Genomic DNA, 21,784 nt, shown 5'->3' on the forward strand with positions numbered 1-21,784 from the left:
TTTGTCATCCAGACCAACGATATGATTCAGCCTGGATACGAAACGTGGTCATTGGCTGGTTAACTTCATTACCTGGTTTCAGCTTGCACTTGCCCACAGACCCCCACTGCACTGAGTCCGCTGTGCCTGACAACTTGATCAACCAGACTCTGAATATGGATGGATATCATGCGCATTTGCACCAACTGCACTGCATATTCATGTATTTCCATAAAGAGCGCCAATAGTAGCTCATGCTATATAATAGACTCATCCATTTATGTATAGGGATGGCCTTATTTGACTAGTGTCAGTTTCTTTTATATCTTGCATTATTCCGTTTAATACGATGCTAAAAGACAAAGTACACATGTATCAATTTTCACGAACAAACCCTTTTATTTTTGGTTAAAAGAACCGATGCTCTTAAAATAAATAATCTGAATTAGTAGAATGTGAAACATCCTCAGCAATGGATGAGACCAGGGTTGTTGCAAATAAACGTTCAACTGTCCCTTTACACAAAAAGTGCCGTTACAAATAAATATTCATTCAGATTCTAAGCCGACCAGAGTGTTCAGTCCAATTTTGGTAGCAAGCTCCATTATGTTGAGCAAAAGGGGCTCTCACAGCTGTCGCTGCATTCATGTTTGTACGAAAACGTATTGCACATAGTACAGGTCACCACAGATTTTAGAATTTGTAACATTTTTTATTCAGTTACTTCTTAAACAATCCAACTTGGGAAAAAGGGCTTTGGAAAATATTTGCTATTATTTCAATTTATAGAAACTGCAAAAATTACCTGACCTAAAAGAGAAATATCCTGCCAAAACTTGAATCACTTCTGAAAATCTGAAATATATGAAGAACAGTCTAATGCGGTGGTCTCATATGCAGATGAACATTTACGGTTTGGAATTTTATGGAAGTCTGTCAGCATGGTAAAAGCCGATGTAAAAGCAGATAAAAATATTTCACAAACTGTTGATTTACAAGGTAATAAACTTAAAGCAATAATCAACTTTCACAAAAGATTCTGATGTTTATTCCACCTTTGCTGACAAATATGTTGCATGTATGTAAAATCAATGGAACATGGAACCCATTAACTACATGCGAGTAAATCTTTGTCAAGTTTACAATCTCGTTATCACATAAGCACTTGGAATGAAAACAAATGTGCATGAACAAGGAGACCTCAGAAAAATCTTTTCGCCCACTGCCCCTTTTAAGAAGACCTTGCCAAAAAAAGGTTGTGATATAACGCCTGTACAAAAACCGCACTGAAAATGGACAAGAACCATATGATTTAGCACGAACATCAAAGTAGCAATTGACACCCGAAATCCACGGTACAGCAAAGAGTGGTACATCCACGAGTATTGCAGCAGAGTGTCATGTACATGTACGTGTGCATGTACACCCCGCACATGTGCTATGCACGTGTGAACGAGATGTCTTGACACTGACTCAAACAACCAAAGTTGCAATGTTGATAGAATAATCCAGCATTGTAACCATGGCAATCCTTCACATTAGACTCGTTAAAGTCAAGTGTTATATTTTCTTGCTACCGATAATGGGTAAAAACGTAATCCCACTTATTACATTTCACACTAAAAATTCTACCTGTTTTTTCATGAAATCAATTTTTTTGTGACAAATGTGAAGATTGTGATATGGAAAAGCATAAAACCTTGATCCCACACACCACTGTACATTCTTGTTAGAAAACAGTATCAGTGAGACTGAGAAAAATCCATTTCTGTTATGAAGTTTTGTCGTCATGGCGGCCTCTGCCGTAATCACGCTTGTTAGCTGTACTTATAGTTCCATAAAATTGCACAAGTTTTTAAAAATTCGAGTATGATATTGTGCATACTCAAAAAATGTTGTACTCAAAGAATATTTCTTAGTTCCAAACTAGAGGAAAAACACCAACACTCACCGGACTCAATATTAAAACAAAGGACAAGAATACAAGTATTTACCTGGTTTTCCAGGTGTTGTGCCAACTCCATAAACTGGAAGACTCAGGCACATTAATGGAGCACTTTGCAGTTGGGTGATGGGGTGCATTCCTCCATGATTATAGAAAGAACAGCTTACTTGCGAGACCCATTTGCTAGTATTTGCTTAATTGGTTTATTCAGTTATTTGTATGGGAGAACAGATATTTTTTTAGGAGGGGGACTTTTTTCCGACCAAACGACCCTCCAAGTGTAAACAGATAGAAGAACCATAATAAAAAGAGTGCCCTTAAACAGCCCACATTTGGTGTACATATACATGCACGTATGTGACGTGGTGTTCTTTACATTGTGTTGTGCAGAAGCCACTGTGTGCACGCTTGACTGACCAAAGCTTCACAAGAAAATAGTACTGGCAAAGACCCAAAAAGTGAGACAATGTTTGGGTAACGATTATACCTGCTGTTTGGCAACAGAATTACACAGCTAATGACTGGGTAAGGTGTGGGAAAGTAAAGAGCGAAATGGTGGCAGCAACTTTGCTCTGATGGGGGAAATATGTCATGAAAATATAACCCCTCCAATTAAAATATTTTGAAATGATTGGGACTTTCAAAACGTGTGATTGTTTTTGCACCTACATGTAGATCTTTTGTGAGGGCGTAAAAAGTGTCACCTGTTAACACTGATTAACAGTGATTAACACTGATTATCATCTGATAATTTACAACGGTGTGCATGTGTGAGCAGATGCATCTAAACGGTCATTGAACCTTCTGAACGTACCAGTGTTTGTTACATAGGTGCACACTTAATTTAGCTACGAAGATTTTGCAAGCTATCATTGCATACATGTACACGTACAAGCACAATGTACCCTAATGTGAGTAACCAAACTGCAACCAAAAGGCTAAGTGATAGAACTATTACCTTAGTGATCGGTGCCTCTATCGTCATTGAGTGTATTCTTGCCATGGAGTGGCGTCGTACAGATGTGCCTGCATTGAAAAGTTGTGAGAGTAGGTGAAAGCAAATTATTTTTGCCCATCTCATGATCACCATGACTTTATACAAAATATATGCATCTAAGAAATGGCATGACTGGGGTGAAATTTCAGATGAGGCTCCCGCGGATGCACATAATTTTTCACTGAATATAAATCAACTTTGGCTGGCACTTAGGCTTCTGTACCCAGCAGAAATGAATATACCTCCGTATATTTGTACCAGAGACTTTTGTGGAATACCTGACCAATTGTGAAATTTAATTTCTCTTTTCAAAGTAAAACAGATAAATCATGCAAAATTCATGTCTAAAGCTTATGTTGTATCAGTTACACCATACATGTACATGTATCATGGCAGATGTAGGTTCTTGAAAAGGGCAGGAAACACATATTGTTGGTGTGTTTCAGCAAACATGAGGCAAGGGATAGCAATGCCACATCAGAAAACAATGCGTAATAATACAGAAGTCACTTGTATTTCACTCCACTGTCATTATCCATTGAAAATGTTTCAACTGTGCTCAAACATATGCTGCCTTGCAGACGGACGAATTTAAAGACGTTTTAATTCTTGCTTTTTAAAGTACTTTTAGTCGTATTTCTTTGTACATGTATGTGTGTATGATTATTGTTATGTAGACCGAGCAATACAAATTCTAATAAAGTTGCCCGAATGCCCTCTTCCATTCACACAATTACACTTTAAGTCACCATCCCTTTCTTACCATTTGAGAAGTCTGAAGTGATTTTGTCAATATGCTGAAGTTCTTGACTAAACATGCTCTGGCTAATCATACCTACAGGATTCTTGATGTTGAATACATGATGGCGCACTCTCCTGGTGATATATCAATCAATAATATACATGTACATGTAATTGCAGTTAAGTTCATCACTTTCCTTTAAATTTTATTTCAACAAAAACCTAAGAACTAATCAACATGTTGCTTTGGCGCAATATTCATGCCACAAAACAAAACCACTTTTTACATAAAAACATTAAATTGTCAGTTTGATAAAAGTTTTCCTTCTCAAGGCATACACAAATAACACATTAAAACAGAATGCATGAAAGACTTCATTTCGGTGTTTTAATTCATCTTGAAGTGAAAAGTGGAATATAGCAAATTGCTTCTTACCCTCCCTGTCCAATGATGGGACTGATATGTACAAACTGAGGCACACTCTCCCCATTCTTTTTCTTGGAAAACAGCAATCCTTCCCAAGGCTGTGAGTAGAACAATACAAATATAATACATACTTATGTAAAGGCATGCAATCACACCATATTAAGATTTTAATCAAGGAGACATTTTGAAATTAACAAGAATGAAGATTTAACAAGCACAAATACCCCGCCAAGCCCACACCTAAGCCCAGATTTTCAGACAGGGTTTTCAATACGTGATTTCACTGGCTAGGATCGATTTAGCTTTTCTAAGTACTTCTTGTTCACAAAACTGACTTAGGTTTCTTTGGGGCTCTGCGGTTATTATTTTAGTTTGTTTTGTGAACTGTTCTTGTTCTTAGCACTTTGTTAAACTACAAGAAAATAACAAAAAAACACAATGCATTTTCAATGAATGACCGATAAAACAGACTCAGAATGGTTTGTCAACAGAAAAGGTCTTCAATTTGCTTAAAAATACAAGCACTGTTGGCATTTCTTGGCAATTGCACATGTGTTTTCATTCCATCTAAGCTTTTCATCAGGTATGGTTCCAAGGTATTTATATTGGATACAATTTCAACTTCCTGGTCATGAATGACAGTTTTTGAGACACCCTCACTCTTTTTCCTAAAATCAACAAAAAGCTCAATGGTTTTGAGTACATTCAGTTTCCGATATGAATCATCACACCAATCAACAAATTCTTGAAGAGCACTACCTGACTATTATCTAACCTATAAAGGAGTGAAATCAAAGCAGATGTGCACCAACAATCTATCGTCATGGCTACTTCTACAGTTGTCAGTGTATAAAATGTACAGGTGTGGTGATAAGACACACCCTTGTGGGGAGCTAGTATTGGTCACTATTACACTGGATACATGGCCGTTTACACTAATGCGTTGAGGGTGAATATAAAGAAAATCAACGATCCATGCAGTTAGTTAGTCACCAAGATGAAAATCTACAATGAGTTTTTTCATTAAAATACAAGGTTGCGTGAGGTTGAAAGCAGACGAAAAGCCCACAAATAAAATCCTGGCATGAGCATATGTTGGTTTTCAAGATGGTTGTACAATTTGTTTAACATGAAAAGCTTGGCACCATCGACACCCCTACCAGCTCTGTAAGCAAACTGAAGTGGATCCAACTTTGACTCAGTGACAATAACAAAATGATGGCAACAGCAAAGATGTGTGTTCATAATGGACTTTATGCATACTATCCATGAGAAAATTGAACACTTTACATTCACATGACCAATCCCTGTGACAATTACAAGAATTTTGAATTTGAAGTTTACGCATAAAATACTTCTTAACTAATCAAGCTGACAAGAATAGTCTGGAAACACACGTGCACAAGTGCACTAACACACATGGAAAGACAAGACAGAAACAATACAGGTACATGTACATGTATGTCCCTTGGACTTCATCATGGACTTTTTTATTCATTCTAAAGTTGCAATGTTTTGCCCACAGTTTTATGTTTTAAGTTTCTTTTTATGGATAAATAAACAATGTACCCTCGTGTTCAAATCTTTCATGTTGTTTACATGATGTATTGTATCATGTTTACTTCACAATGATCAGCACATACTTGGGCTTTGTATGTCTGGTCACATGGCCTTCCTTTTTGCCGTCACAAGGCCACTGCAGAGTCAGTGATTGTCTGCGCATACTGTTTGCTACAATTGGTCTACAGTAGCAATCAGACTAACTTGAAAGCCAGGATTTGTTGTGGTTACTGGGTTGGCTTATGCAGAGAGCGAAGAAACCACTGTACAGCGGTCTCTGGGTGGAAAGACGAAGTACGCTTGGCAGAGATGACTCACAATTTACTATTGGTTGCCATGGCATTCATCTGTACACTTTTTTTAAAGGCATTTTAGTGGTGGTCTTTTTGAACTGAAATGTTCAAGATAAGCAAATGTAGTGGTGTGGTCATTTCAAGTAACTGAGGTATTTTTCCACAAAAGTCTACTCTTTTGACTGGCATGTTGTGTAACTTCAATATAAACCGTTTCGGCATAATTGTCTTGAGATATTGAGGTCACTTGAACACGGTTAAAAAATATCCTTAGCATCATACAGATCTATGCTGGTATGTAAGACTGATTAGGCCATAAAACAGACTTGGCAAAAATCTAAGGAATTTTGCAGTATTATCATCAGTGCTGTAGTACTCATACTCGGTACTCATACACAAGTACTATTCCAGTACCATTTTCAGAGTACTCATGTCTTACTTGTACTCAAATTTCCAAGTACTCATACTTAACAACAGTTCTTGAACTCAGCCTGCAAAATACTCGGAATAAAATTGTACTCAAGCATTGAAGTACTCGTACTCGATTAACAATCCTTTAAATCCCATAACGACCACTGAAATACAACGGAACATGAAGATCAATCCTCACAGATATTTGGGATGGTCCGACAAACACAAGGCCAGCAAATTCACCATCTTAGCCAATTAAGAATGCAGAATGCAGGTGTATTCCTAGTCTTGGTTCCAAGACCTTCCTGTTTATTCCATGACACACACCATCACGTAGCGGCAGGAAGGGGCACTGTCACTGTGTATTGCCTTGTAAAGTACACCGCACACTGCATGCAATAACCGGTCGTAGCACCGCAAAAAGTGTCTTGGATCCAAGACTAGTAACACTCAATTTACATATAGTTGTAGCTAGTCTGGTTCCCGGATAGGGCTCTACCAAATATCCAAATAAGCGAATACCATTCTTCGATTGATTGTCAAATGTTAGTTTTCAAATTTGAATATTCGAATGCAAAATTCATGAAAAGGAAGGATAAATTGTCTTTTGTTTTAAATGCGAAAAATTGCACTTTGGAGGCTTGTTTCAAGCAGATTCAAATAAAAAGCGTCAGAAATCTTACGATTTAAAAAGTAAATTATTCATTAAATAGTTTAAAAGGAATAGAAATTTTCAACAGGGTAAGAAGTCTTGTTCATCTCTTAAATCTTGCTAAATGCTGGTTGAAGATACTCCTAGATGTGAGATGCTATTACATATTGATCAAAATGTACAATTGTGTGGGTTATTGCAACTGGTTTAGTATAGGTTTGCTCATCAACAATCTGCCGGTCTGTACGACAGAATATTCGGATATTCGATCAAATTGAAGGTTGAATATTCGAATAGTGAATTATTCGATTTGACTCAGCCCTATTCCTGGACCTGACATAGAATCCAGAATATACAAAAACATGGGCATAGGAATATGAAGTCTGGGAAGCAGACTTCGCCCGTCCACATTTACGCGTTGGCATTGTGCGTGCATAATGCATAATGAGTTAGAGATGTACTGGTATTGTATGTATATATACATTGTACACATGTATGCACAGATCACCAATCAAAACATCGTAGTAATGTATAATGTTTCAAATGTTATTTACATACATTGGTTAGCAGGGTTCCAGCTGGAAAACTTCAATAAATAGTCAAAGTTGTAGCCAAATGTTTGATTTTATAGCCATTCTACAAATTTATGAGCCAACATTATGTATTTTGGTAGCCAAATAATTTGTTTGAAAATAAAGATAAACAAAAGACATCATTTAATCTGATTCATTTCAATTTGTGTGCACTGCTTTTCAAATGGATCAATTTTTATAAACAGACTAACATTTAATAAAAACTACGTCCTGTACATCTCATATTTCCAACGTTTGTTGGAATACATCTCATATTTCACACAGCGGCATAGCAATAATTCTTTTCAGTCGGCAAATAAAGGGTCAGTCGGCAAATGCTGCATTCGAGCGAGCTACTCGTGTTAACTAAGTAGTCTCCCGAGCACACGAATGGCAGGCAGGGTGAGGGTCAGCGAGAGTATACTCCCTGTTGACACACAGGATAGGAGTATCCTCCTGACCCAAAAAAAAAAAAAAAAAAAATGTACATGTATGTGAATCGTACTTGTTCGTTGGAAGAGCCTACCGATATGTTTTGGTGGCAAAACTCAAACACATTGTAAACTGTTAAAATTCATCTAGAGTTGAAATTGGTGACCTCAAGAAGAATTTCAATTCAATTTAAGAGATTATTTCAGACTGGAAAAGTGCTAGCACTAGCAAAACAGTGTACTGTCTTATAATCACCCCATCAGAGATAATGTTATAACCCAAACCAGTAAACACGGCTGCTTGTTTTCGAGGTCCGCTGCGACGACCGTGTTTAACTTGTAATTTCCAGATATCTCTTCTCCTGTTTATACAAATGATCTCTATGTCAATAATACATGAGTATTTGCTTCATTTTTTTATTGGATTGGGTTTTTAAATAAATTTTGAAGAATTTTGGAAACTGAAAATCATGAAAATCGCCCGTATGTGTGCACTGCATTTTTAAAAGCACCCGGCAGCATGTAGGTCGTCAGCAGGCTGTAAAAATGAGTTCCGTTCCAGCGACACTGGGAATACTTTTTAAATGCATAAATGTGAGGTTCTGTACATCCCGAACATTATGTCAAAAGTACTCCAAAAAAAATCCTGCAGTTTTTTAGTAATTCATCCTCAACGCCATAGTCTTGTATGCTACAATGCGCAATACTTGTACATGTATGCGCTTCTTAGGCTTTCTTTGGGCACTTCCAACTTTAAAATTAGAGAACTGCGATTATGTCAAACCTTCAATATTATACATTTTGATTTGTGTTATGACTATATGTGGCAAATTAAGAAAAGACAGCACATGATTTTTGTAACAGTCAGGTGACACCACAGAAAGGATTTATTATCTTTTTGGTAAAAGATTTTTGATCTGGTAGACACCACCATTGTTCTTCTGGTCTCAAAATATTTCACAATCTGGCTTATTAGAATAAAAAAATAAAAGGCAAAAGGTGAGTTATTTAGTTTTGTACAGTACAGATACCAGGTGGCTATGATGTCCAAAATGGAGATGAAAATGTAATAAATTGCTGACAGCAGGGGAAACATGTACCGAACTTCACTCAATGTACTCACAATGTAATTATGTTTTCGACCGAGGCCTCCTTCGTTAGAGCCAATCATTTTGTGCTAAAAATGGCGTCCAATTCCAATTCCCATTCCAATTCAGACTTTGATGTGATTATCTGGAACGGGCCATAAGATTATGAAACAAGGCATTCAGAAAAATGTCCCAAAAAGGTTAATCTCACCAGTTACTTCAATTGATTATCAAAAGAGTACATTCAATTTAGATATAATGCTATTTTTATAAATATAATTGCATAATGCAAAGGAAAAGGAAACAACTCTAATGAACAGGACAGCTATGAAATCCAGATTTGTTGCACTTCCTTGAAAAGACAACACTGATCGAAGTGTTTATTGGAACCCTGGAGCATTTTCTCATTACTATCCATCAAAAATCATCGAGTACAGATTCTTTTTGTCCTGTAACAGCGTATGGAGAGGTGGGAGCATCTGTACCAGTTTCCAAGTCAGACATGTCGGTTCATGAATCATGCTCTGAAGTGTCTAGAGATTCGGCCAAACTTCTTGATGACAATGTGGAGGAGTTGACAATCTTACGCTTGTTTCTCCAGAAAGGCTTGTGGGAGCGGAGCTCAGAATAATCTCTTTTGAGCCAGTACTTCAACTTGTCACTTCTGTATTAGAACAAATAGTTAAAATTAAATGGGTGAATATTTGACAAAAAAAGAGTTAATATGGCATGACTGGAGCAGAAGAAAAGGTGAATTTACCTTCTATTATTGATGTACATGTATAAATATTCTTAGCTGAAGAGTAGGCATCACAGACTGCCTATGCAACACCTTCTCTTTCCAAATGCAATGTCCATACATGTAGTTGTCGATTTGAACATTTTATAGAAAGTCAATTTTGTAAGCACTGGGCAATTTGACTAACTGTCAACCTATCATACCGGTCGATTGAAGGTCAGTTCTGCCATGCTTCTTAATCACTGTCATAAACAGTTGATCAATCTTTGACATACTCATGATTTCCTGGCCTTCAATCACTATCTCTGTTGAACATCTTATAGGCCTCTTGGTGCTCCATCTGAAGTTCACTCCTTCAATTCAATCAGACAGTAAACAACGCTTTTTATTCAGGTCACTTCTTCCAAACAGATTTTCCCATCACACCCCCTTGAACCTATTTTGAGAAAATGGAAGAGAAAAATAGGAAGGAGTGACTGTGGAATTATGCTTGTACAATTCAATGAGTCAGAATAGTGATATGCAGGCACTTACTTGCAACTGTGCAGAATGCCCTACACGAAAGATAACTACAAGTACAACTAATTTTGCATGTACATACTTCAACTTGCCAAAATTAAAAGGTTTGGATAGAAATGATATGAGCCAACAGTTACCAAAAAAGTGTCTGACTGTGTTGACATGCAAAAGAGGACACCACAGCACAATGGGAGCTGCAACAAGTGCTGGTTTCCAATCATTGCAAATGGTGGTTCTAATCAAAGTTTTGAATGAAATGTAAAAATGGTTTCCTTCACTATTGTCAGCATTATTCACCAGGATTATGAACATGACCTTAATTTTTTAAAGGAGCCTAAAATAATGATAATGGGCACTGATAGACACAAGGCCCAGATAGTTACATTTTTCCCCAATAATGGAGATAATTTTAAACTGAGTAAAAACTAGGAAAACACATCAATCAAATTTTGTCTAAGGCTTACCCTTCAGGATCCTTGCTTTTCCCTGTTAGGAACTGAGTGTATGATTTGCAACAAGAGGTGCGATATCGAACCTCCAGAGCGACACAATCTTTGTCCCAAATGTATATCAAAACATTCTCGTCTCTTTTCTCTCTGCTGCTTGATAAAGCAATCCTGGCAAAGAAATTTAAGAGAAAATACAATTTAAACCATCTTGCTTGTGCTCTTAATCTTATTATTATTTATATTATTATAACCATTTTGTTAAATGCTACTTGTTGCCAGACATTTTTGGAATGATTGTCTGCGCTGTCTCGGTTATCAGTCCAAAGAAAGGCTGCTGCTTAATGTGGACCCGTAATCATGCCTCTATGTGCACTCTGTCAATGATTGGGTCCTGGATGGATATATAAAAACAGCTTTCAAATTTTCAAAAGTTTCACCCACTGACATCCGCTACATTCTATGAGCTGACCAGCCATTCCAAGGTTGTCATTTCAAGGGAATATGCGGGTGAAGCTTTAAAAGTGTACATGTATCCATATCCAGGACCGAAGAGAAGGGCCTTGTTTATGGGTCTATTGCTTAATGCTGCCAGCTCTGGTGAGATTGAAGCACACTTCAGCATAGGGATTTGTATTGTTACCTCTGTAGATTTAAGCAAATTTGCAAACCAGTGGTAGTAATGTGCATGCTCCTGCCTTATTTGCATATTTCATGGGAAAGGTCAAATCGTTAAGTCCAAGTTATTACAGATAGCTTTAATGGTGGGTATGATGGGCTAAAATTAAAATACGAGCATAGACTTACATTGTAAATTATTAAATTTCGAAAGCTACTTCCCTCAATATGCCCTTGCCCGATTGCAATGTAATAGTAAGGCAGCTTACCTCAATCCGAAATTTCTGCCTGTAACAGCTTATCCTTGACATGCTTGGCATATTTCCCATGCCGAGTGACGGACAGCTCAACTTTCCTCCATGATGCATTCAAGTTAACATACAGCCTTACAGGCAACACACCAGACATGATTGCCAGACACAGACAGAGTCATGAGAGTCTTGAAGATCTTCCAGAAGAAAATCTTTATCTAGCCCAGAGCTTTTTAGGGGAAGAAGATGAAGCTTCAGAGGGGGAATCTTCGTGTAACTTTCATTTCTAGCAGCATGCAGACGTTTAAAAAACTCCGGCAGCATGTGTCGTGAAAACTAACATGACTAATGACATGCTTCGCCACACCTGGCATAGTCCGTCATGACCCATGACCCACGATCTTCGTTCTGGTCTTGGATTGGACAATTTGCATCACGTAGTCAGATTACATCATTCACAAACGATTTTTAAACGTGGCGAATTTCGAACATAGAGCTTCCCCATGGCAAAATAGTTCGCTCTTTCCACCCGAATTATTAAAAAACTGCAGGATAACATGTGGAGAACTTTTGCATTTCTCATCTCTGGTATTAATTTATGTACTCGATTCTGTTCAGAAAATCTATTCCCGCAGTTGCTCGAACGAAAAAAAAAAATTTAGGGGTTCAGCTGACGGTCTAATGTGGTTAAGGAATAGCTTTGTGAAGCTAATGACTGTTTTCATTTTATAGTCCGTCGGACATGAAAATTCCTGAACTGTGCCTCCCTGCATATGAGTTTAAATGCTCTAACGAAAAAAAAAATGCTTTGCCTGTGTAGCATACATTTTCTTTGGTACTCTTTCATTTGAAACATATCTTATGAACATGGTGCTCATCATTAAACCAAATCTGTAATGTATTGTTTGAAATATCTGTTCATCTTCCAAAATTCACATTTCAGTACATGATTTTTATTTCTGCCAACAATAAATGTTATGAATGCTTGAACTGAACTTTCAATGCAATAAATTCTTTACTCTCAAAGAGCGAGGTTATTGGCCCATCTCACAGCCTGGGGAAGGAAATTCTGCCCCAAGGACTCGGCTGTGCCAAACCCAATTACTTTTTTAACTTTGTATGCATGTAAAGACACTCCTTATTACAAATATGAAGTCTGAACTCAATAAGATATATAGTTTTGTTGCTACCGTCATTTGAAGTTCAAGGCTACATGTACATGCGTGCCAGCCCATGTGCATTGAGCACTGCAGTAGAAAAGTATACAATCTAGGCTGACCTGCCTTGGACAAAGAAATGGTGAACAAGGACAATGTGTTCAATTGGTGTGAAAATGACTTCAAAGAGTTACTCTAAAAACTCCTAAAGACTGAGCTCCTGAAAAAGATACACTGTGGCGACATTGGAAAAAAATATCAAGGGGGAGTTGCATTCTGTCACCATCATCCCCTCCCCCAGCTCTTTAGGGTTGACATGTGAATCTGCAAGAATTGCAGTGCCAACAGTTTACCTTTGTCTTTTTCAGTTGAGAATAGATGGAGTCCATCTGCTCTGCTTTATTTTTGTCACGATGAATGTCATCTACTTCTCGATCAAGTATCTCTTCACCAGAGTATCCTGTTAGTTGTTCATATGCAGAGTTGACATACTGGACAACATGATTCTCACTGGTGATTTCAACCGAGTCTGTGCATGCATCAAGAGCCTCAAACAATGCATTGGCTGCCCTAAAATAAAAAGAATTTCCATGTTAATATTTGTCAGTTTCTTTTTATGGACATAAATGGTATTGCAATTTATTTCACTTCCTTCTTGAAAATAAGTCCAACGTGGGAGAAAAATTGATTACTCGTACATAAATTAAAAGACAGTGGATATTTTGCTGCCACATGCAGAAGTTCCAAAACAATATTTGATGGGTATTGCCAGCAATACCCATGGTAATAACGCCAACACCGGATCATACAGTCACTGACACTGGTGCCCAACTCACTGTGCATTCTCATGTTATGAACTTGACCGGAGAGCCCCCTAAAACTTCATACTTCCTGACAAACTTCAGAAAATCTCACATTGACATTTAAAAAGTTCTTCAAGGTTGTAAAATTCGACAAAAAACATTTTTTTCACTCACATACCCAACTTGAAGTACTGTATAAAGAAAATTATTCCATTATTTTGGGTGCATTTTCAAGAGTTAATTTTGTACGAGAAGAACAAATGTGAAAATGGGGTAAAAATAAAATTTCATCAGAACTTTGAAAGAGGAACAGAAACTTAGATTTATGTATGGGAATATTGGAGCTTGATAAAATTTCACTAATTGTGAATTTAATTGTGGCAGAAAAGGTGCTCCTAATACAGGTGAAAAATGAAAGTGGGCCACTTTAGGGGCCACACCACGTGAGAGTACACATACATCAACGATGGTGACGTCATAAATATGGACCAATCAGAACAAGGCTACCGGCAGAATACTGCTTTGGAACTTTTGCTGGCAGTGCAAAATAACCACTGTCAAATTAAAAGGATAACGTATCACACTTATCAATACATTATATAAGTAGGGTTCAAAACTAATAGCAAATGCACTGCTCAGTTAGTCCAAATTTTTTCCAGTCTTATTCAAACATGCATTTAGATCTCTTACCATGATAAATAAAGGGGGGGTGATACCAACAATGAAATCATCCCCCACATGTGTGGGACGAGTCTCCTAGAGAATACCTATCCCAAACAGTTTGCATATATACAAATTTCCCATGCACCTATTGTCAGTGAAAAGACTCGATCAACTGTAGTGCACCCTGACCTCCCACTATGATTTGCGGTCACATCACCATGTTTGTCCTTCTTTTCAAAGCAGTCTGAAGGTCAGAGCCAAAGTGGGGAGGACGGGGGGTGAAGACTGTTTCGGGTAGGTATTCTCTAGTAGACTCGTCCCACACACGTGGGGGAGGAGTTCACTGCACTCAACCTACCCAAACTAGTTTTATATATTGCAGAGTGGCACCAGTCGCTGGCGGTGGGTTGGCTATGACACGTGGACTAGCACTATTAAAATTGTACAAGAGCAGATGTATTACCACTCCCCATGATTAGGTCTTCAGGATAACTTGTCGGGTGTTTGGTCTGCAGCAGGTCTAATTGACTTCTGTGCAGCTGACAGGAGGACCATCTTGAAGTGTGCAGAATCACTCTGGAAGACATCCTTCAGGTACCAAGTAGTGAAGATAGAGAGGGACGTCCAGCATGCAGCATTGCATATACATGTACATGTATCTGCACTGGAAACATCCTGAAAATAAGACCAAGATGTAGAGGCAGCTCTGACATTGTGGGCTGTGATGTGGCATCATCAGAGTGCGCCGGCTAGTCTGGGTTTGCAAACATTATGGCCGAAGTTGTCTAGAGGGCAATGGGATCCCTTGTCACCGGGTGGTGAGGTTTTGTAGTGGTAATGAACAGCTGGGTGACTGATCCCCTGAGGTGTTTGGTTTTTGCCAAGTACCATTTGAGTGTGCAGAACGGGCACCAAAGTTTATCTGAGTTGTTGCAGGTGTGCAAAGCAAGGGACACAGAGTTTGGTTCTTTACCAAGAATTCAACGGTTGGAAATAGTCGGCATGGTTCCCAGCGAATGTCGTAGTTGTGGCACTGGTAGTAGTGGACAGGAGGACTATGTGTGATCTGGTTGCTTGGGCTGAGGAGCCTGGTAAGGCTGGGGTCGCTGGTTTTCGGAGGCTGGCATTTCACGAAATGAAATCATCTTTGTGATATCCATGCACTTAGCTGAAGTTGAGTCGTCATCCAGACTGTGGAGCGCGAGGGCTGCAAAGTCCGGAGTCACTTGAAAGTTACTCTGAGAAGCAGGAAAGCCATGCATCTTAGGCCGAAGCGGGATGCTTTGTCCAGCTTAGATAGGGCAGATTCAAGGAGAGCCATATCTTTGTCACGGTAGGCAGCCTTGGTGGTTGCTTTGACTGAGTCAGTGACAATTTTGTCTATGGCAACATTGGGTATTTCTAGCACCAACAGGAAATAGTCAAAGTCCTCTGTCAAGGCCTGTACAAGTACGCCAAGGCCCATTGTGGAACAGGTTGCCATCGCTTGACTATCATCTGTTACTTGAACATTTCCACACAGGAGCAGTCAAATGGAAGTTCCAGAAAAAACAGATCAGAAGATTCTACTCCGGCAGCGGGGCGTTTGAACAAACCATGTTTGGAGTCTGGTTGGGGCTGTGAAGTTGCAGGAAGACCAAGGGCATGGACCATGTCACGCTCCAGTAGACGCAGGCGACCCTCGGAAGGAGTAAAGCCAGTGACAGAGTCAATCTCACTGTCGGAAGACACGGCCAGTTGGCCACACTGTGGCAGATCCATGCTGCATTCTGAGCTGTGGGTGCTGCCATGAGTGACTGGTTGTGTCGACGAAGGGTCATCAGCCTGGTATGCATCATGCAGAGTCCCAAGTTCTGCTTCATCATCCATAGGACCGGAGCAGGTGGAAGGAAGCGGTTTCAACAGGAGTGGATCCGGAGCAGTAGCGGTTGATGTTAAAGCCTCAGAGATAGACTGAAAGGTCGTAATCCAAGAGGCTGGCACAATGTCCTGTTGCTCAGAGTGGCATCTCTTGTTGGCTTTAGAGGTAGTGGACGAACAAGAGGAACACTTGGTTTGGTGTTTCTTAGGTACTGGCAATCCAGAGGCCGAGGTAGCAGATGAAGCTTAAGGGGGCTGATCCCTGGAGGAGTAATCATTATCCTGGCGGGCGCGGACCAGTTCAGTTTCAGTTGGCCTGCGGTCAGATATCTGTGGGATGCCAAGCTCGAACTCGGAGCCTGGAATAGGCTGTGAGGATTTGATTGAACCTTAGCGGCATCGTAGTCTGGTAGGGCCCACAGTGCTGGGTGTGGTATGGGGCATCGCTGCACTCTGGCCCAGCTCCATCAGGTGGGGCAGACCTGGCAGAGCATCAGAAGCTCGCCCTGATGTCTGCATTGTTGGAGCATGGGCCAGCATGCTCGGTTGCTGTCATCGGAGAAATAGCCTTTCATGCCAATGAACTACGGCGGCCGGAGACTGCTAGGAGTGACTGGGTGTTGGGGGCCGCGTCACTGTGTGAGTTTTTCTGAGCCATCGGTAGTCAGAGGACATCGCTGGTGTGATCCCCTGATGACCGCACTGGACTAACTCGGTGGACTGCAGAATAGGATCCTGCTGGCTCAGTCACTCAGGTACTTGGTAGGTTATAACAAAACAGAACAAGGAGGAGGGGAAATCAAATGGATACATAAACAACAAGCGAAAATGGAAACTCAAAAACCAAAGAAGCCTAAAAGACACGTCCATTATGTTTCGAAGCTGAGAAAAGCAGAACGGATATGGCGGCATGATCGCAATGCACAGTGGGAGGTCAGGAAGCACTAGTTGATCAAGTCTTTTCAGTGAATAACAATTGGAGCATGGGAAATTGGCATATGAAAAACTGTTCAGGGTAGGTTGAGCCCAGTGGACTAACAAACAAAACCCAAAGTTAGTTTTTCATCTTATCAAAATTGAAAAAGAAAATTTATATGTATATGGCAAAGACACACTGCATTTATACAATCTACCAGTATATAAAGATTGTATCTGCAGTGATACAGTGTACCCACAATGTATAAATATAAACTAACTGCATAATTTAAATGAATCATCAGATTCCTTTCTGTGGAATGGATTACATACGACAAATGAGGCTTTGTTTTGTTGCCTTAAATCCACACAAGTACAAATGCACTTCTAAGAACATAAACAATCATTCACTCACTACTAATGTTTACTTGTATTTGTCACCGTGGTGTCAAATATTTGGTTATCATGAGTATAAGAGGTCAGATAATTACTCAACCTTCATTCAGAGCATCTCTACTTGCAATCTTTGTTAGTTTTAAGGAAAACAATTTCCTCAAAAATACAGTCTTAAACCATATGTTGTCATCCACAGAACATTTGCAACAGGTAACCAAAAATATAAGGCAGTTTTCCTAACTTGAATACTCACCTTCATTTATCTAAGGGATTAGTAGTCAATATCTTTACCCAGGTTTCAGAAAGAAATACATACACTATTAGTTATCACACAAGTGCGAGTGGAACACAGAATGATGTATAACATGTCTGTGTCTCAAAGATGCCCTACGTTTTTCTGTGTTCAACGAGCGTGAGTGCGAGTGTGATAACAAATTTATCTTCAAGCAAACTCCTCCCCCACAGTAGTGTGGGTCGAGTCTACTAGAGAATACCTACCCAAACAGTCACTACATATTTAAATTTCCAATGCACGCATGGCTATTCGCAGAAAAGATTTTATCATCCAAGATGCCCTATGATCTCCCACTATGCACTGCGGTCTCGCTGCCATGTTCTTCCTTCTTTTCGAAAGCGACTAAAAAGTCCTAGCCTGGTGGGGAGGACGGGCGGGAGAGGACTGTTTGGGTAGGTATTCTCTAGTAGACTCGACCCACACTACTGTGGGGGAGAAGTCTACGGCGCTCTATCTACCCAAACAGTCACTACATAATGCAGAGTGGCAACGGTCTAGGTGGTGGGATGGCTACAGAATACAAAAAGATGTAAAAGGGATAAATGGCCATCCATTATCAAGATAAGAATATGCTCATCACGATTCCCAGCCAGATATGGACTCAGAATTAGGAAACAACATTAGAAAGGACACACCAGGAAGGAAATACCTGGAGTCATCTGCTGTACAAGGAATGGGGGTCGATGGTGGAGCACATTAGGTAAACTGTGACAGCAGACAGCTGCTAGGTATGATTGAAAACTGCAGTCCCGAGTCTCACAGAAGAATAGAATCGGTTACTGCACTTATTGGTGTTTGAATTGAACCACTACAATGTACACTTTTCATCGTGCCTTGAGTAGTGGGGAACTGTTTGCTGCTAATGTAGATGTTAGGGATATTAGGGATCTAGGAAAGTCAAACTTCAGGGTTTGGAAGGTCTGAACGGCATAAAGAGAAGTGTCTTTCCTGGCAAATTCTGACAGAATTGCCGAGAGTAGGGTTAATAGAGAGGGGCATGTTGGTCTTGCACGCCCTACAACTCTAGCCTGTTGGAAGAAAAAGAGAAGGGTTGTCTGCAACTAAGACCTGGAGGCGGGTCTGGCGCAGGACAACAGCAGCTAGATGTTCCATGTGAAGGAAGGGACAGCCATGTGCAGTGTCGGTTGCCTGGTATCTAAGGAACGGACTCCGACACATTGTGATGAAGTGTCTATTCTACTGCGTGATATCTTTCTCTGAGAGCAAGCATATGAATTTATTTAATGAGTTGTTGGCTTCGAGATGTGGAATACCTTCGGGTTAATCTCGAAGTCCAATGTTCATAAGAACAACTGTATTTTGAAGAGACCAAGGCATCGGGAGAGTGTACCTCCCCAGTGATTTATCTGGCGAAGCGACAATGTGATAACTGACATTCTCCTGTCCCTGAAATCTGAAAGTTCAGACTTGGGAGTAAGTCATAGAATTTGGGAAGTGCCAGTAGAAACCAATATTTGAGAATCCGTCCACAGATTTACTGGTGACAGATATGCTTGTGTTATGAAAGCCCCGACAAAGGACGAGAGCCGAACTTAATAGATTGGAGAGTGGAAAAATGACAGAAGGCTGAAGATGAAGACAACCTGCTACAGTCGACTCTCTTTAATAAGAGGGCCATGGGACTTTCTAAATTAGCTCGTATTATCCAGACCTCGCGTTATGCGAAAGCTGCTGTCCCGCTTGTCGCATGTGTAACCAATCGACCGTATCGTTAAAGCGTACATCATATACAACTTCCTGTACATACATGTAGGCCTACATGTACTTTGTATGCACATAAGTGTGGTTTGGAGTTTAATTTCAAAACAGTTTATGTTTATGAAAGTAAGAAGTAAATGTACTTTTTATGAATAAAAACTTGAAATAAAGAACAATAATATAATACAAGAACGGAGAAACCGGTCAAGTCGAGTTGGAGGATGCATGGTTGGAGCGATGCCGTTTTATGTCCCCGCACGCTGCGATGAGATCGTCATACAACGCACGCACGTAAGTACATTAACATTTTAGGTAGTAACCAACACCAGTGCTGCGCTTGTTGCACAAAAAGGGCGGGAACCAGTTATTGGTGGTGTGGATCGGCCAGTAGAGGATTTCACTTGGTGAGTGAAAACCGCAGTTATTGGTGGTGTGGATCGGCCAGTAGAGGGCTTCACTTGGTGAGTGAAAACCGCAGCGCTTTACTGCAGTACACAATCAAGTACGGAAGCACCTTTCCGAATTCAATGGATTGACTGATTGACAAGTTGATTTCAAAAACGCTTGTGCTAATTAGACGGATAACAATACATTTGCACACAGCTGGGGCCCCAAAAATGCTCGTCTTAAATCGAATCTCATAACACGCGAGATCGTATTATGGATTTTTTCCTCATAGGAATGTGCATTATTCAGTCGGGACCGGCAAATATACTCGTCTTAACCGGAGTCTCGTCTTATCCGAGCTTGTATTACCGAGAGTCGACTATAGTATGCTTCTAAGTGATTTTCAGGAAAGCTCCAGCTTCATCTGTACATCTGCCTACAAAAGCCAGTCACCAAAATGTGTGATTGTGGGAATGGTTAGCTGGTGGGAGTAGGAGATAAGGTTACTAGAGTAAGGGCCCCTAGGACACTGACAGGGTGACAGGGTCCAGGCTAGAGAGTTACTCTGCCGTGATTGAAGTAGAAGAACTTGAATTTCTGTGAGAGGACTGGAACGGGAATCTGACAATTGAAGTCCCAAAATAACTGTATGTGTCAGGAGAGATTGGGATTCAATGAGTTTGTCCTAACAACCAGGCAGACATGAATCCAAGAGGGTTGAACAAGCAGACACAGGTATTCATCTGACTGAAGAGGTGTCTGCTAGAACCTTACTACTGTAGTAGGTAGTAAAGTAAATAAAGTACCTACAAGATCAATCATCGAAGGTGCCCAAGAAGTAGCCATCAGCATCAGATCTTGGGAACGGAGCAGCGTCGACGTTCCCTTTTGGTCTGTATCTCCCTGCAATGCTTGTGAAATTGTGGAGAGGGCAGGGCAGAATTTTGGCCATTGTGTGGAACAGGCGAGGGAAGAACTGTGGCAGTGCTTGTTCCCCAAATCCTCCATGACCACGGGTTGGTTTGTGAAAGGGCAGGCTTACACTCATCACTAAAAAACAGGTTTTATAGATAGGTGTAAATAAAGGTAACTTTGTTTTTTTGAAACCCCAAGAATGACTGTTATGTGGGCTGGATAAGGACTGACCTCATTTTCGGGCAAGGAAATGTTGCCGGAAGACTATTTAAGAGTGGCTGATGACGTCGCTGTATTAAAGGGCTTCGGGCATTTAAACAGCATAAAAGGGAGATTAAAGCCAGACTTCATGAATCGGGAAGGATGAAAAGTTGCGTCCATGCAAAGACTTAAAATCGCTAATAATATTACATGACGGAAATACAGTGATTGTATTTCGCATTCAGAATCAGAAAAAGTGCGGACAGAAGTACCACTTCCAAATCCAAATCAATTTTATCTGAAGGAATACAGATTGTTCATCGAATATCGAGAGCAATACCAGTCAAGTGAAGCTCTTCGTTTCCATCACGCGGGGCAGACGCAGAAGAGATAACACGAGGTATCAACGCAACAAAGTTTGGGGCTGACGGTAGACCCACTCTGTCCGACCTCATAACAGTCACAGCAAGCGAGTCTGGACACGCCCACAAGAGGAGAACTCAAAGTAGACACAGACACGTGTGTGAAGTTTTGACACAGCCACATCGCAAGATCTCTCGTCCGAACAGTGAACCGGACATAGCAAGGCTGTGTGGAAGATTTGTGGAGAAAGCATGGTAGGTCAAAGTGATTATACGTGTGCCAATGTACGTAGTACAAGAAAGCCCCCTGGAAAATTGCAGTATTACAGGATAATAAGACACATGTAAAATCCACGACGGTGTAAAGCGGCTGGGGTTCTCGTCTGAGCCGCTTTAGGAAAGGGAGCACCCACTCACGCGGCTTGGCGTTGCCCTCATTCCG

General features: G+C 40.2%; 1 protein-coding gene and 1 long non-coding RNA gene across 9 annotated transcripts in view; both read right to left on the bottom strand.

Annotated features, from left to right (window-relative positions):
* LOC110987947 (high affinity cAMP-specific and IBMX-insensitive 3',5'-cyclic phosphodiesterase 8B-like) overlaps nucleotides 1-21,784 on the bottom strand; it is a 188,777-nt gene that overhangs the window by 109,138 nt on the left and 57,855 nt on the right. For all 8 annotated transcript variants that reach the window (XR_015425144.1, XR_015425142.1, XR_015425143.1 and 5 more), the window contains 4 exons: nucleotides 13,180-13,396; nucleotides 4,099-4,187; nucleotides 3,685-3,797; nucleotides 2,883-2,950 (listed from right to left, as the gene is read on the bottom strand). Coding sequence is in view for 4 of the 8 variants with exons in the window: in XM_022251116.2 (XP_022106808.2) it covers nucleotides 2,883-2,950; nucleotides 3,685-3,797; nucleotides 4,099-4,187; nucleotides 13,180-13,396 (487 nt within the window). In the remaining 4 variants the exon portion in view is untranslated. The remainder of the gene's footprint in view (nucleotides 1-2,882; nucleotides 2,951-3,684; nucleotides 3,798-4,098; nucleotides 4,188-13,179; nucleotides 13,397-21,784) is intronic.
* Nucleotides 4,188-13,157, bottom strand: LOC110987948 (uncharacterized). The gene is made up of 4 exons (XR_002599353.2): nucleotides 11,688-13,157; nucleotides 10,819-10,971; nucleotides 10,111-10,271; nucleotides 4,188-9,760 (listed from the first exon to the last, which is right to left on the bottom strand). It is a non-coding gene; the product is annotated as an uncharacterized LOC110987948 (long non-coding RNA).

The sequence above is a fragment of the Acanthaster planci genome, linkage group LG05 (genome assembly GCF_054643075.1).
Source record: "Acanthaster planci isolate LZ-2023a linkage group LG05, COTS_SCS, whole genome shotgun sequence".
NCBI lineage: Eukaryota > Metazoa > Echinodermata > Asteroidea > Valvatida > Acanthasteridae > Acanthaster > Acanthaster planci.